The 16429-nt window shown below is 33.7% G+C and overlaps 1 protein-coding gene across 3 annotated transcripts in view; it reads left to right on the plus strand.

Moving 5' to 3' along the window:
- Positions 1-16429, plus strand: part of LOC138710218 (fat-like cadherin-related tumor suppressor homolog) — a 369088-nt gene that overhangs the window by 205077 nt on the left and 147582 nt on the right. For all 3 annotated transcript variants that reach the window (XM_069840878.1, XM_069840879.1, XM_069840880.1), the window contains 2 exons: positions 2051-2203; positions 14304-14517. In XM_069840878.1, the coding sequence (XP_069696979.1) occupies positions 2051-2203; positions 14304-14517 (367 nt within the window). The remainder of the gene's footprint in view (positions 1-2050; positions 2204-14303; positions 14518-16429) is intronic.

Below are 16429 nucleotides of genomic sequence, written 5' to 3' on the forward strand. Positions count from 1 at the left end.
GAGCTCCTCATAAGTAAAAATCGCAGAACAAGTCGGGTGATCAAGGAGACTATAGGTTTTTGCTGACAAACCTATTCTTGGGAAATACTTCATTGATACGGGCCATACACTGGTTGGAGTGTGGATGGTCACACCACACCGTCTTGTTGAAAGACACTATACTCCTTTTCATTTTCCATTCTGATAGAATGACTCGAAGATCCCCATATGGCCAATGCTGTTGCTTGTCTCATTGAAAAAAATAGGGCCGATAATGCACATTTCTGATACAGCACACCAAATGCCAATCTTCTCCAGATGAAAAGATCCTTCATACACAATATGTGGATTATCCTGCGACCAATATCTGGCATTCTGTGAGTTAACATAACCACACAGATGAAACCAGATTTTATCTATCATAAAGGATAGCATGGGATCCAAGTAAACATCGACAAGTGCCAGTTGCAATAAGCAACTTGTTTAGTTCATGAATTATGATCTCACAGTATGCTTGGAAACTGATTCACCAACCACTGAGATAATCTCCTTGTCAATTTTTTGGGGCTTCTGGTTATGTCCCTGAGAATTCTGTTGATTACCTCCAGGGTCTTCACTGTCAGACACTTATTCTTCTTCACATTTGCAACAGATTCTATAGTCCCTCATTTCTTTCTAGATCTTGAATTGTGCTGGTTGTGGGGACCTTGATATTGGGATATTTTGCCTCAAACATGTCTTCAGTCCCCTTCATGTAGCCCGTCTATGTAAAATTCCACAATATTAATTCGTTTTTCAACTGAAAACTGCGTCATTTTTTCCAGTAAACAACACACTTCCACGATGTAGCCAACATCTCATTGTAATTAGATCATGTTAATGAAGCACACATATTACTAAGTATGAAGCATACTGGTTTTATGTGGGACATGGTGTATATAATATGACATTCACTCTGTCATCTTCCTCATATGAACATTTTAATTCTTTCCAGTTCCAAATATTCGAAATTGTAATTGATTTATTTAAAATAAAATATTAAATATTATAAATGTTAAAAATAAAATTACTGAAGAAGTTCGTTATTTGAATTTATGTGACATAGAATATCTGCAGTTTAAAAAAGTTTATCTATATTGAACTTCTATTTTCTTGAAATATATATTTTTTGACTAACAAAAAAGTATGATCAGTATAATATATATGAAATTGACAGTTTGATAAAACTTAAAATATTTCCTGTAACTCTAGATGAAAATTACAGCAGAGATACATGATTTTTGGTTTTTGTTTATTGTAAAAGCTATGAATATTAAATGTTAAAATAATATGACTTTTCTTAACATTTTGGTTGTAATGATCGGTGACATGATTACATTAGGTACGTAATTGTTACTATAACTTTGAAAAAAGTTTGCAATGAAATGATTTTAAGTATAGGTACTAAGTGAGACAGTGAAATTTCGGTGATATTAATAATAATTAGAAAATTTCTTTAGTACAAGCAAAATTGTTAAATATTTTGGAAAGTTCGTGTTACATTTAAAGCTACAGTACGAGGACAATTTAAACTATATTATCCGCAGTTTTTAGTTTTCGTATGGATTATTTAAATCCTTTAGATTGTAAATTTGCTGTAGATGAGGACTGTCTGCATTATCCAACGAGAGATAAGTTGAATATTATAGAGTAGGGCTTGGACATTGCAAACATACTGAAATGTTTTAAGATTTATTCGGCATTACAATATAATTATAACACTGCAGAAAAAGTCTACTTGATTCAGCTGAATATTTTGTAACTGTATGCAACCAAGTAACCATTGCATGACGAGTACAGTAAATAATGGAATCCTGTCCCAGTTTATAATCTGTCAGTTTTAACATAGTTAACTGAGTTTGTTTTAATACAACTGTATTTCCAGAGTGTAAGTGAAACTAAATACAGTACTTTATACTGTAAATTGATTAAAGAATTCAATGCCAGCCCACTTTCAGTATTGTACATTCAGCATAAAGAATCTGTTTACCAGTTTTGATAGGTTCAAATAAATAGGACATTATTTTGACAGGTTCTTGGTTATGATCAAGACATTGGTCCTAATGGAGAACTACAGTACAGCATCAAGTCTGGTCGTGGCATTGGAAAGTTTAAAATCCACCCCAAAACAGGAGTTGTTTATTCACAGCGTGGATTTACAGCAGGACAAGAGTATGACTTGAGGGTAAGCCCTTTATTATAAGTGTTATAATGTGTTAATATATAAATGTTTAGTGAGTTGATGTCTTATCATTTCTCACAAACTCTTGTAGAATGAAAATCAGGTTCTGTTATCCTATTTTCTGGATAAATTATGAAATGGCCACATATATTTACATTTGACCGAAATGGTTAAGCTACTGTGCTTCAATCTTCCAGTTTTTATAATTCCTTTTCCAGCTTAAATTCTTTTAGATCAGTGTTAACACATTTGTCCTAAGATTTATCCAAGCGACAACTCAAGTAGATCAAGTAAATAAATTACAAAATGATATTGCGTATCATTGACTGGAGTCAGAAATAAATCCCAATAAGAATCTTGTTAGTTTGGATACTGTAATATGTATGTTGTTATAGTGTTTCATGAATTTTTTTAAATTAAAATATTTTAATTGCATTCATATTTAATTATTGTTTCCCTGCTGCCTATTTTTTCAGTCTCACAATAATTTGTGTTGATATTGCATTTCAACTCTAAATAATGTTATGTATTTGTTAAATAATGAACAGAAATAATGGATTATCGATAATTGTAACCACACCTGAAGTTAGTGGTTTGCTAGGACTCAGGTAACGGTATTTAGTGTGTGAAAAGGAAATAATTTTAGATATGAGTTTAAAATTGGACCTTCTTGTATGGTATAAAATGTTGAGTTAGGTACTCTTGTAATGATTCCTAGAAAACCAATAAAAGTGGATTTAATTATTGTTTTTTCGAAATGAATTTTATTTTGTGATTAATTTATTTTAGCAGTTCCTTAGCTTCTTTTGTAACAGTGTTATATTCCTGGTACAGGTGCACTGGTAATCTGGCATGTTCGGATTTAGACATGTGGTTTAGTTGCTTCTGTTTTTGTTTTGGTTTTTATTGCAAGATCCCCATAGTATAATAAATAAATAAATCAATAAATAAATTTAGCCTGCTAGATCCCTTTAGGCCAAGGGCCTCCTGGTTGACAGGGCTTGGCTCAGTAGACTTCACTCATTAGGTGAGCTGGTCCTAAGGAGTGATTTCAGCGAACTTGGCTGCACTACTTCGTTTCTATGTACACCCCATAGTATACTGGCAGTTTATTTACCATGACGGGTTTTGGATCTGGAGATATCAGTGGTCAAGTTGAATGTTTCATAATGTACCAACTTTCATTAGGATTACCAGATTTTTAGAATGTCAATACAGAACAGAATGAGACTTGAGGCTTACCTAAAAAATCCACTTATTTTGAGAAAAGGATCCCATATGCACCATTACCATATCCTTGTACATTTAAATATTCAAATTGAATTATTTATTATTATTATTATTATTATTATTGTTATTATTATTATTATTATTATTATTATTATTATTATTATTATCATCATCATCACACTTCAATAAAAGGAATACTTAACAACAATGAGAAAGAGGAATATTTTTGAAAATTTATGGTCTGATAGACAAGAATAGAGTTTTTAAAAATACAGCCAACTCCCGATAATTCGCGCCAATTAATGCACTAACTTACGCGAAATAATGAAAATCGCGAATTATCAGAGAATTTTTTTTTATCATAGGCTATGAAGTCCAGTAAAAATTATTCTTGACAGGTTTAATTACTAAAATACATTTCAAAATCAAGTGCAAAATGTGAGACAGTGCAAACATTTTGAAACATAAAATGTTATACTACAGTGTTGCAGTGAGACAGAATCTTAAAACAAGAAATACAAGTTTTACAAAATATCATAAGACTCTTTATTTAAAACAAAAAGTAACTTGCCAGCTTTTCTTTTTCTTAGAGAATTATTCATTTTTTTTTATGACTTTAGATCGCAAATTTCTTAATAGAGAGGGAAAGAGCGTAATTCGAATAAAAACATAAATGACGTTACTTGCCCTCCCCCCCCCCCCAAAAGGATCACGAATTATTAAGAGTCGACTGTACATAAAATTGTAATCATGGGCTCCAGAAAAATGTACTAATATTCTAAAACCAGAAATATCATCATCGTCATCATCATCATCATCATCATCATCATCACCATCACCATCACCATCACCAAAATTTAGTACCAGTAGTCTTTTTTTTTTTTTTTTTTTTTTTTTTTTTTTTTTTTTTTTTTTTTTTTTTTTGGAATTCGGTTTAACTCAGGCTATGGTATATCACATTAGAGAACTGGTGTATGTATGGCTTTTTCCTCCTTCAGTATATTGTTTCTGTAGGTTTATTATTATTATTATTATTATTATTATTATTACTACTACTACTACTATTATTTATCATAATTTTATTATCATTATATAGGCCTACATATAGTCAATATTTATTTCTTTGTTTATTTATTTATATATTTACATATTTACTCAGTTATTCATTGATTCACTGATTCATGCATTCTTCTTTCCTTCTTTCTTTTTCCTTTTTTCTTTCTTTCGTTCTTTCTTTTCTTTCTTTCTTCCTTTATTCTTTCCTCTCTTACCATCTTTCTTCCTTTTTCTCTTCCTGCCTTTCTTTCTTCCTTAAGGTACAGTAGGTCTGCTGCGATTTCTGTACTTTTAATTCAGTTCAACCAGGAAACATTCGTATGAAAAGAAATATAACAGTTTTACTGGAACAATAACAGATCTTTATTTAGTAAGATAAAAAAATGGCAATTTACTCGAAATCAGTTTCAGCAATTTTTTCATATTTCTTTAAATATGTAAGGTGAAGTTATAAATAGGGGACGAATTTCTAGTTCTGTACGAATTTTGTTTTCTACGGTATGTCCTAGACATATGTTATTCAGATATCTCTATGTTTCATTCTGTAGGAGCTAAATGTCTAAATGAACCATAAACCCCTATAAATGCCCAAAAACTATATTTGTACCTGATAAATTTCTTTTTAGTGTTTTGCATATATTTAAAATAAAAATACTGGTACTAAAAATGCAAATATGCCCAAAAATTAAAAATTACAAAAATGCTACTTAATATATATAATTGAATAACTGCATTTGACCACATAATACGTCAAGATAACCCCAGTGTTCCACAAAATGATGGATAATTGCAGCAGAAAAACAAATTTTAAATCTTAGTAATAAGTGTGTGTTTTTAATTATTTAATTATCTTCATATAGATTGTTTTATATGTGACATGAGATCACCAGGGTACACATTATATGTTTCATTCACACAGTTCATGTGCACCTATTTGAATATGTAATTAGGCAAATTTTCATACATTTGAAAATGGCACATTAGTGCCGAAAACGTTTATGTTATAATCAATCATATAAATACTAGATAAGTATAGAGGTATATTTTCAATTTTAACTTTGTATTACAAAATTTTCATTCGGCGTGTTTCCGTGTAATAATGCTGTATGTCATGTTACCTTGCTATACTCTTTGGCTTGCAACTGTCCATCAATGCAGTACGTGAAATTTGTCCACTCTTAAGTTTGCTACACTATATGAACAACGTTGTACGTGTACACATTTTTGCAGCTCCTGTAAATTTTAAGCCAGTGGTTCCCAAAGTGGAGGTCGTGTAAAGAATGATGGGGCTCGCGAAATGATTTACAAAATAAAAAGAACGCCTTATTAACATACAATTATTTTGCATTTATAAACCTGAACAACTTTGAATATAAAAATTAAAAAACTCTCAGCAATAATAAAATAAAAATAATTAATTTGATAACTGTGCTTGTTTTTCCGGAACGTAGCCTCTCAAGTCTGGATTATGTACTGGATACACACACACAGTGATATCATTTTCAAATTTGAGGTTTCTCGCTTTTGTTTTGATGGCAATCATAGACGAGAAACATAATTGCCATGAATTATGAAGTGTTGCAAATGTTATCAAAAATATTAGAGCTTCTTTTGCAAGCTCGAGATATTCTTTTCATGCAAAACTAGTCAAGCTCTGCGAAAAAGGCTCTAGTTTCAACATTCCATCATATTTATCCTACATATATATATATATATTTTTTTTTTAATTTCAGTCAGTTGAACGCAATGGATTCAGTATCCATCCGTGACTGTCGTGATTGTTTTGAGTTTTTTGTATTTTTTTTTCGGAAAATACTCAAGAAGCTGTTGCTTAAAATCGTACTTCTGATAGGAACTTATCTACTGGTTTTGTGTAAAATTTTACTATAGTTGTTCAAATTTTACAGGGATTTCTATTTTTGAAATGGAGTCAAGAACTGGTACTGTAGTGAGGGTACAAGGATCGCAAACTGAAATCTTGCCCAAAAGTGGATCGCGGCTTCAAAAAGTTTGGAAACCACTGCGTTAAGCAAGTGTTGGGGTAGCGCCTTAATTCAGTAATTACAGTATTGAGAAGAACATCACAAGTATCAAAATGAGACAATTTTATCAGACAAGTGATGAGTAAATTGCTTCACATCTTTCGAATACTGTCAAAATACGAGTAAATAACAAAATGCGTTTTTACTTTATAATTATGAGCAGAAATTCATTAATAGAACAATTTACAACATTATTTTCATGCTAGCAAAACAAAAATCTCACCTCTATTGCTTATTTGTCCATTCTCCTTCCTTTCCTGGCAAAAATGTCTATTACATTGTCAATAAAGTTTGAAGTCTGTTTCAAGGACACCAGAAGCTCCTTTTCAATCGACATCAGTCCAAGTGCCGACAGTCGTTCCTGCCCCTGAGTATTCCTGCAGTATGTTTTGATCCTTTTCATTGCCGAAAATGATTTCTTTACAGAAGCACTAGTTGCAGGAAGCGTTGAAATAAGTGTGCACAGGGAATGTATCACTGTTTAATTGGAAATGCTTAAAAAATTTGAAGAGATCACTGACAGATTTGGTTGCATAATCGTCTATATTAAATATTGCAACCAGTTCATTTCTTAAGCGAGAAAACTCAAAATGCCTGGGATAGGCATCTTTCAAACTAGTGAAAGCTCTTTCAGGAAACATTTGGCGATGAGTGATCCGTTTGCTTACATCCAAGAGCTCAAAAAAAGATAATGCTTCTAGGTCCAGAAAACTACTTTCCATTTGTTCAGAAATATTATCAATAATTCCATAGTAGAGGCGTCTATAAATGTCGCGATCATTTTCAGTTGCAGACGAGCGGGCTCTTTTTTTGAGTGGCTCTTCATTCGATTCTATTTGTTCCCAAAGTGCGTTGAATTTATCTCTCTGATTTCTCACTAATTCCTTTATTTGCTGCACCTTTGATGAGCAGTAAGCAATATCTAAGGATTTCTTCTGCAGAATGTTGAATAATGTGTCTGTCAATGGAAATAATTGTGCAAATACTAATAGCATGAAATTAAAGTTGAAATCATTTAGTTCTGATAGAAATCCGCGGGCAGCATTTAATGTTTCTTGATCCCAATTATCAGTGTTTTCTCGAATGTGAGTGAAGAAATTTTTAAGGGCTTCCTTGTTGTCATATATGGTATGAACTAGTCGAGAATTGTAATTCCATCTGGTTGGGGCTACCTTTGGGAATCTTTTCTTTACTTCTTCATCCAAGGCATTGGTCCTTCTTCTTGACTTAGAAAAGAAAGATGAAAATCCTGAGATCGTTTGAAAAAATATTTTGCAAACCTTGATTGCACACAATGCCTGCGACAATACAAGATTTAATCTATGGGCGTAACAGTGCACGAACTTTGCTTCTGGATATTTTTCTTTTACTTTTGCTTGTAGTCCCCTAACATGTCCTGCAAAAACTGCCGGTCCATCGTATGTTTGCCCTATTAGTTTACTGCCGATATTATTTTCATCAATACATTTGAAAATTTTCTTAGCAAGCCCTTCTGCTGTTCTGTCTGCACTGACGTCGGTAAATCCTAAAAATCTTTCTTGGATTTTACCACTTTCTGTCATATAACGCACAACTGTACTTAGTTGTGACTTGCATGCAATATCTGTAGATTCGTCCAGCATAATTGCTATGAAAGGAGAACTTTTATTTTCTGATTTAATGTGTTCAATTAGAACTTCCCCAATCGCATCTATCAAATCGTTTTGTGTGTGTTTGGACAGCACTGTAAAAGTAGAGGTTTTCATATGTTGCGCCAATTTTTCATCATATTCACGTAATAGATTCAAACAATCAACATAATTCCCTCTATTACACGATTCTTTTGATTCATCGTGAGCCCTAAATGACAACTCGTTCTTTCCTAATTAGGCGTGCAAGAATTTCTCTGTTATGTTTCACTAAGGCATTGTGTTTTAAAACGTCAGCTCTCAATTGATCGTCTATCAGTAAATCAATTCTTGTTAACCCAAATGTTTTAAGTTTCGTCATAGAAATAAAATGACTTTGGGTTATCTCATGGCGATGTGCAGATCTATGGAAATTATTTATGTCCGAAAATCCGTGGGAGTTCCAAACGTTTTTGTCTGTATTAAATATTAAACATGGCCAGCAATACAATTTCTTTGAATCTGCACATGCAGTGAGCCATTTAAATTTTTCATAATAAACATCTGTTCTAAAATGTTTGAAACATGATTTCGTCTTTGTCTTCAAATCATCAATTTTCGGCATAGGCCTACCATTTATAATTATTACTTTCTTATCTTCAAAATTATGTGATCCGAACGACACTTTTCTTAAGCTATCAATAATGCAACATGCACTTGAGCTCGCTGAAGAAATAGCAGAGAACTCACGTCATCAGCCTCATCACGACTACCGCCGGAGGTTTCCGAAGGATGTTCGTGAAGAACGGAACCTGTGTTAGGAATAGCTTCACGCATATCGCTTGCAGTTGAGGGGCTAGGCGAATAATTCATTATGGAAGGCTATTTGGACTTGAAACAAAATAACAGTAATATCGGTGGAATATATACTTTGTAATTCAATCTACAATTCATAATAACATAATGCACAACTCAATAACCCACACCAATTAGGAAGAAACGCATAAAAGTACACAATATTTCACTTTCTCGCGGAATCATACGGAATCTCAACCTGACGTAGCTTCACTGCATAGTAGTGCTACAACTCAAATGCGCAAGCGTGGCAGTCGGCAGGTGAGCAGGCAGGGTATGTGCTGGCTACGCTGGGATAAAGGCACAACCAACACACTTCATGTACGGTGGATCGGGCTCGACTGAGCAAGCGCAAAAGCATAATCGTTCAACAACAGAATCTTCTGCAGTTTTTAATAGATTACAATTATTATACTATTGTGCCCATAAAAGTGCATGGTGAGGAGGGAAGAGGAGGGAAGCTCAGCTTCCCTCGCTTCAATGAACCGACCGCCACTGTCTTAAACCTTAAACCACATTTCGACAAAAGTAGCTACGAGTATAATCGTCTGCGTCCATCCTTAGGTTATTGGTTTTATGCAGCTGCATTGTCAGCTTGCTATATTTCAGTAGATGGTCTCGATCCATTTTGGGAATTGTAGCCAAGAATGTTATTGATGTACTACTCAAGAGGCATGTACAGACCCAGAAACAAAATTTGAGCCACCTGAATTTTCCAACTTGGCCCAAATTTTGTTTCTGGCTCTGTACAGCTTAAGAATAGGCCTACGCTACAGATACAGACATCTTAACCAGATTGTATATTTTCTTATTCTTTCTCTTATTTGCTGTCCTTGACTTGTTTTGTTTGTATTCCTATTGTGTATTTTTAATATCTTGGAGTTATTTTCGATAGTAAGTTAACATGGAGCAACCATTTGAAATACATTTCTGAAAAAGCTCGTAAAAGATTCTCCCTTCTAAAAAGACTAGCAGGAAAGAAATGGGGATGCTCTAGGAATACTTTGAACACTACATACAAAATGTTTATACAGCCGGTGCTGACATACTGCGGAGAAATTTTAATTACTTCACCTTTCATAAACGACATAGAATATGTTCAAAACCAAGCTCTCTGGCTCATTACTGGTGGAATCAAAACAACTCCAATAGATTCTATGAGATGCCTCACTAATATTAACAGCATCAAAATGACAATAGAAGAAAAAGCACTGATTCAATATGAAAAACTTATCAGATTACCAGGAAACAATTGGCATTCATACAGTCCTCTCTGTAGATTGAAAACTCAAAAAGTTTCATATCCATTGTTCAAGAATTAAAGCAGAAAATCAATATCCCGAATTTAAAAGAAAACTTACAAATTAAACCAAACCCTTTAATTCTATTAAATATAGAATGTAATCTAAATTTAACAGAAGAAATACTGAAATCAGAAGTAAGCACTGAAATAATGAAACAATTATCTTTAGAGACAATTAATATTAGGTACCCTCCACAAAACTGGCTTCATTTATACACTGATGGATCCTTGATCTCCAGAGAACAAGGTGCCAGTGCAGGTGTTAGGTGCTGTCTCTTCTCACTTTATAGATCTCTTGGATATGGAACAACAAGTTTTGATGGAGAAATCGTTGCAATAAGTGAAAGTCTCAGGAATCTTCTATTTCACATCAATAAATTTAAGAATGCAGTTATATTGTCAGACTCCAAAGCAGCTATTCTATCATTCGTCTCTAAATACACACCTTCATCTCAAACAGCAGAAATAACTAAAATGCTCTCTCAATTAATATCACTCAACAAAAGAATTGTATTCCAATGGATACTATCCCATTGTGGAATCCTGGGAAACGAGAATGCGGATGCACTAGCAAAGAAGGGCAGCACTGCTACTTACAGACCTGTTACTAAATCTACATATTACTCTGTGAAAAGATTTATTAAATCTATATACTTAGACTTCAACAAACAAAATTTGATAGCACAATCTCAAGGGGGAAAATGGAACTCTCTGCAGCAAAATCCACAGTTAATTCCCGATTTACCACGAAAATAATCTGTAGCTGCATTTAGATTGGCAACAGGCCATGATTGTTTGGCCAAATACCTGCACAGAATTGGAATATATCAGTCCCCTAACTGCCCATTGCGCAACTAAAACCAAGAAATGGATTCGGAATACCTCAAAATCTGTGCTTCAATGGCTGACCATGATAATATCTTTGAAAAATATTCGAGTGCAAGAGGTCAAATGACTTTATTGTCAAACGCCTGGCATTTGAAAACAACAACTCTGTATTCCTTCAATTTTCCTGTAAATATGTCTTGTCTTTATGTATATTTTTTTTCTATAACTGCCACAGGTTGAAAACTCAATTGTCGTTAGTAAACATTCGTTCGTCCGTCCGTCTGTCCGTCCGTCCGTCCATCCGTCCATCCACCCACCCACTCACTCACTCACTCACTCACTCACTCACTCACTCACTCACCAATATGGCTGTTCCGTTCTCTGTACCACAGAATAGCACTGAGCAGTCATTAGATTTTGTGGGATAGGGATTGAAGTTCATTTAAAACTATCAGCACAGTTTGGAGACAGTGTTACAGCAATATATGCATTAATGAGTTGATAAGTTAAACAATTTTAAAACAAACATTAAACATGAAGAACGAGTGGGATGCCTAGCCATGTTCACTACTTACGAAAACATTAAGCTAGCCAGTGCCATTGTTCTGTCGAACCGACAAATGACTGTCAATGAATTAGGAAATTTTGTGATGAACCTACCAACCATGGCTTCTATAAAATCTGTGGTAGATGGGCCTCAAACTGTTCGCTGAAGATAACACAAGTACAATCGTCTGGACATTTGTCAATGCTTCTTAGATTTCTCAGGTAATGAAGGAGATGCTTTATTGAAAGAGACTAATCACTGGAGATGAAACATTGATTCACTATTTCGAACTAGAGAATAAATACAGAACATGGATTGGAAATATCAGAATAATAATAATGATAAAAAGATCAATCCACCATAGGAAATGTGCTCACAGTTCCACAGTGGCCAGTGTTGAATACTGAAACATTATCAGGAGAGCTGCTTAGCATACAATGCATGTTTCAGTGGGATGCCAAGCCAAGCTGAAGCCTGCATTTCGAGGTCTATTGTCGAAACGTATTTTGTTGTTGCATGACAATGCACGCCAACATAAGCTGTCCACACTATTCAAATGCTTCAGAATCTGAGATTAGAGGTAATTAGAACATCTTTCATACAGTCCTGTTTTGCTACTCGGATTACTATCTATTTAGTCCACTGTATGATTAAGATGCCTTAAGGAGTTATTGGTTTACCATGGACCAATATTTGAGAGGAGCAGTGCATATGTGGTTAAGAGACAAACCAAAAATGTGCCCTAACGCATATGTACAATCCAACTTGTGGAATGCTGAACGAATTACGTTGAAAAGAAGGGGATTATGTCGAAAAAATGATGTACTTGTAAATTTTTCACTGTTATGCCGATAAATTTTAGAAATAGAATGGGAATTACTATTAACTCATCCTCGTGTGTGTTTAGAATGATAATCCAAGAAAATAAAACTTAAATAGGAATATCATAGACACATGACAATGTATTAGCCATAAATTAAATAACCATTTGAAAATAATACACACAGTAATTGCTTAAACTGCAGAAAACACTAGAAAAAACTAGTTTAAATTGTGCAATAGACTAGCTCTCCCACATGTGTATGGTAGTGAAAACTGGGCAATCAGAGCAGCAGATGTTTCAAAAATAATAACAGCAGAAATTAAATACATGAGAAAACAGCAGGTCACTCTTGGATGGCTCACAAAACTATTATAGAGATTGTAGAAGAATTAAAAATAGTTCCAGTGTTAAATCGAAAATTGTGAAACAAAATGGTTTAAACTTGTGCACAGAATGGCACGAAACAGACTATCAAACATTTTAAAAAGCTGTGTAGGCTACCGGTACCATAAGGAAGAGGAAGACAGAAAGACCTATGAAACGACTTTTGGAAAAGTGAGACTGAAACAGGTCAACAAGTGAGCTTAACTCGATGATGATGATGATGATGATGATGATGATGACGATGACGACAAAGTACTTGAATTATTGTATAATATGTCAAGCATACAGTAAGAATAATACGTCATCCTTATGACAAAATACAAAAAGCCTGAAATCCCATAAGGGCAACGGCCTCCTACAGGAGAGTGTAGGGTGAGAGCTGTAGGTCTACTACACTTGGGGAGTCAGTCCAAGAGAGCTTACACTATACACTTGCAAACTAAACACATAAACAAATTATACCAACTAAACACGAAAAACTGTACAGACTAAACACATAAATTATGCAAACTAAACTAACTCACACACAAACTAAATACACAAAAACTTATACCAATTGCACACATAAATTGTATAGCCCAAACACACAAACTATCTAAACTAAACGCACAAAAACGATACAATTGAACACAAAAATTTTACTAACTAAATACATGAACTATACCAACTATACACGGAATCAAACTATCCAAACTAAAACACACAAAACCATACAATTGAACACAAAAATTATACTAACTAAATACAAGAACTATACCAACTATACACGGAACCAAACTATCCAAACTAAAACACACAAAACCATACAATTGAACACAAAAATTATACTAACTAAATACATGAACTATACCATCTATACACGGAATCAAACTATCCAAACTAAAACACACAAAAATAACTATATAAACAATACACAATAGACACAGTTTACATAGTGTTCGTAATTTCTCCCAGTCTTTTCCATGCCTGCCTGTCCCTCGCTGTTCTCGTCCACTGCGCTCCAGTCTCTCTCCAGAACACGTCTGACCACCTTCTCCTTGGACGTCTTCTGCTTCTTTTCCCAATGCGTGGCATAATACTTTATTTTCTTCTTTGGGCATTCAGAACTTGAATGAACCTCACATCATTCCAAACTGTTGGTAATGTTGATTTTTGCATCACAATGTGAACAATTGTTGCAATATCCAATTGCCATTATTATTATTATTATTATTATTATTATTATTATTATTATTATTATTATTATTATTGTTGTTGTTATTATTATTGTGTTGTTATTATTATTATTATTATTATTATTATTATTATTATTATTATTATTATTATTATTATTATTACATGAAGCATTAAGCTATTGTGTTTCGGATCAATTGCAACTTTATATACATAATAATTGAAGTAATTTAGAGATTTAATCTGAACTTGTAGATACGAGCACAAGACAGTGGTCAACCTCAACGCAGTCATACAACTCGAGTAGCTGTTCAAGTAGTAGGAGTTCCAAAAGAATCACCTCACCCCCCGCAAGTGAAGGTGCCCAACCAACATGTCGAGATAACAGAGAGTGACGTAGTGGGATATCTTGTTGCTCTCATTCAGGGGACTGATGAAGACGGCGATTTTCTGTGGTATGATATAGTTGGTAAGTGAAATGTACTGATGATTCCTAAAATTAAATTATTATTGAAAGATTCGCTTACAACTGTACTCTAACATTGTTGTCGCCTTTGGTTGTTCATTGCTTTCTGTACTTGCTTCTGAGCCCAAGTATCATGACAAAAAAATTTCGAAATATTTTTTCCCCTCAGGACGGAAATAAAGCTGTAGGTTCTATGTTACTTTAAGTTTTCTTGCTGTAATAGAATCTTGTAACGTTAAACTGAATAAAACCGTGAGCAAGATTCCAAAAACTGCCATTGTGCCATTTGCCTACATTTTCTATTTTTAGTTACAGATGCAGTAGCTATACTAACTCCTAATAAGTTGCCTGGTATCTAAAAATAGGAATGATGTAAAAATTCTCGAAGTACTTGGATACGTATGTACCATGAGATTCAGCCTCCCACAGACCTCTTAAGTTAAAAATAATCTCACTTAATAAATGGATAAACATGGTAACAAATTCAATTTATTATTACACTAAATTTTAATTAATGTAATGTTACTGTTTTGAAAGTACATTTTGCCGAACTAACTGCGTCAATCGCTTCCGAAAATTATTTAATATTATATTTTATTAAAAAACTCTAATGACAATGTTCAGAATCACAACATAAGTCTTGTCCCTGTCCTACTTTCTTCACATTGAAGCTTGAATTTGGAATAGAAAACATTACATGAGCTGCCACAGTGGTTCACGGGTAGAGCACTGGATTCATGACACTGTGGACCCAGGCTCGATCCCTGGCATCCTCTGATTTTGACTTGTATTGGGCGAGCTTGTGGTCCAGGTAACACAGAGGCTTTCTCTGAGAGCTCCGGTTTCCCTGTACCGTCCAACAAATCTCAATCATCACCTCATCTCATCGTGAGTGTAGTGTAGACCAGCCTCCTATATCGCACCCTGGGCAATGACTCTGTCGGTAAAGTGGTCTACACAACTGGCTTCATATGGATGAATGACGAACAACCAAGAATCCGCAAATAGACAAAAAAATTATACGATATTAAATACATACTGGTACTGGTACCAGTAATTGAAGGAAGTGAAGTAAAGAATTACAGTTGTTGTTTAGTCAACTATCCGAAGACAGGTCTGAACCTCTCAAGTGATATGAACAAGGCATCACTTATGAGACAACTAGGCCAGAAGATACCTAATGGGGTAGGATGGTCAGTTCCTTTCCCCCTCCATTGCATACATTGCCGATTAGCTTCATATTACATTAATCAGACTTCAAATGCATACAGACAATGTTCTTCCTCTCACACATATCGTCAAGTGAGATGTACTGCCTGATAATAGATGTACATATCAGCCAGAACCTCAACCAGAGTGAAATTTTAATGCAATAAGACAAAAATATTCGTTAATAATAAATAAAATATGTTACAGCTTATTAATTTCAAATGTATTCTTCGCGATATAAACAAAATATCATAGGTATTTATACATTTTTACAATAAAATTGCCAATTTATTTACTAAATGCAATATTATTCGCCACCATATTTGTTACACATTGCCATAACAAACTATCGTTTGCCAATATTACAGATCACTTGTATGAACAATTTCACATTATGAGGCATTTTAATGTATTATTTTAAGAAAGAATAAGGATACACCATATCTTTGCTACAAATTGTGAAATTGTGAAAAAATTTAAAGTAAACAATTATTTCTTCTCCCCTAAGTACTTTGGGTGATTGTTTACATCAATGACGGTTTTTATTTTGGATAGACTATATAGTTATTTTTATATAAACCATTCGTCTTTAATAAATATTATTCAAATAAAGAGAGGAAACTTTGAAAGTTTTGATTATTTTTTATTTGTCCAAAAATATAACTCATTTTTTATTTGTCCAAAAATACAACTCATTTTGTAAAAT

This window comes from Periplaneta americana, chromosome 12 (genome assembly GCF_040183065.1).
Source record: "Periplaneta americana isolate PAMFEO1 chromosome 12, P.americana_PAMFEO1_priV1, whole genome shotgun sequence".
NCBI lineage: Eukaryota > Metazoa > Arthropoda > Insecta > Blattodea > Blattidae > Periplaneta > Periplaneta americana.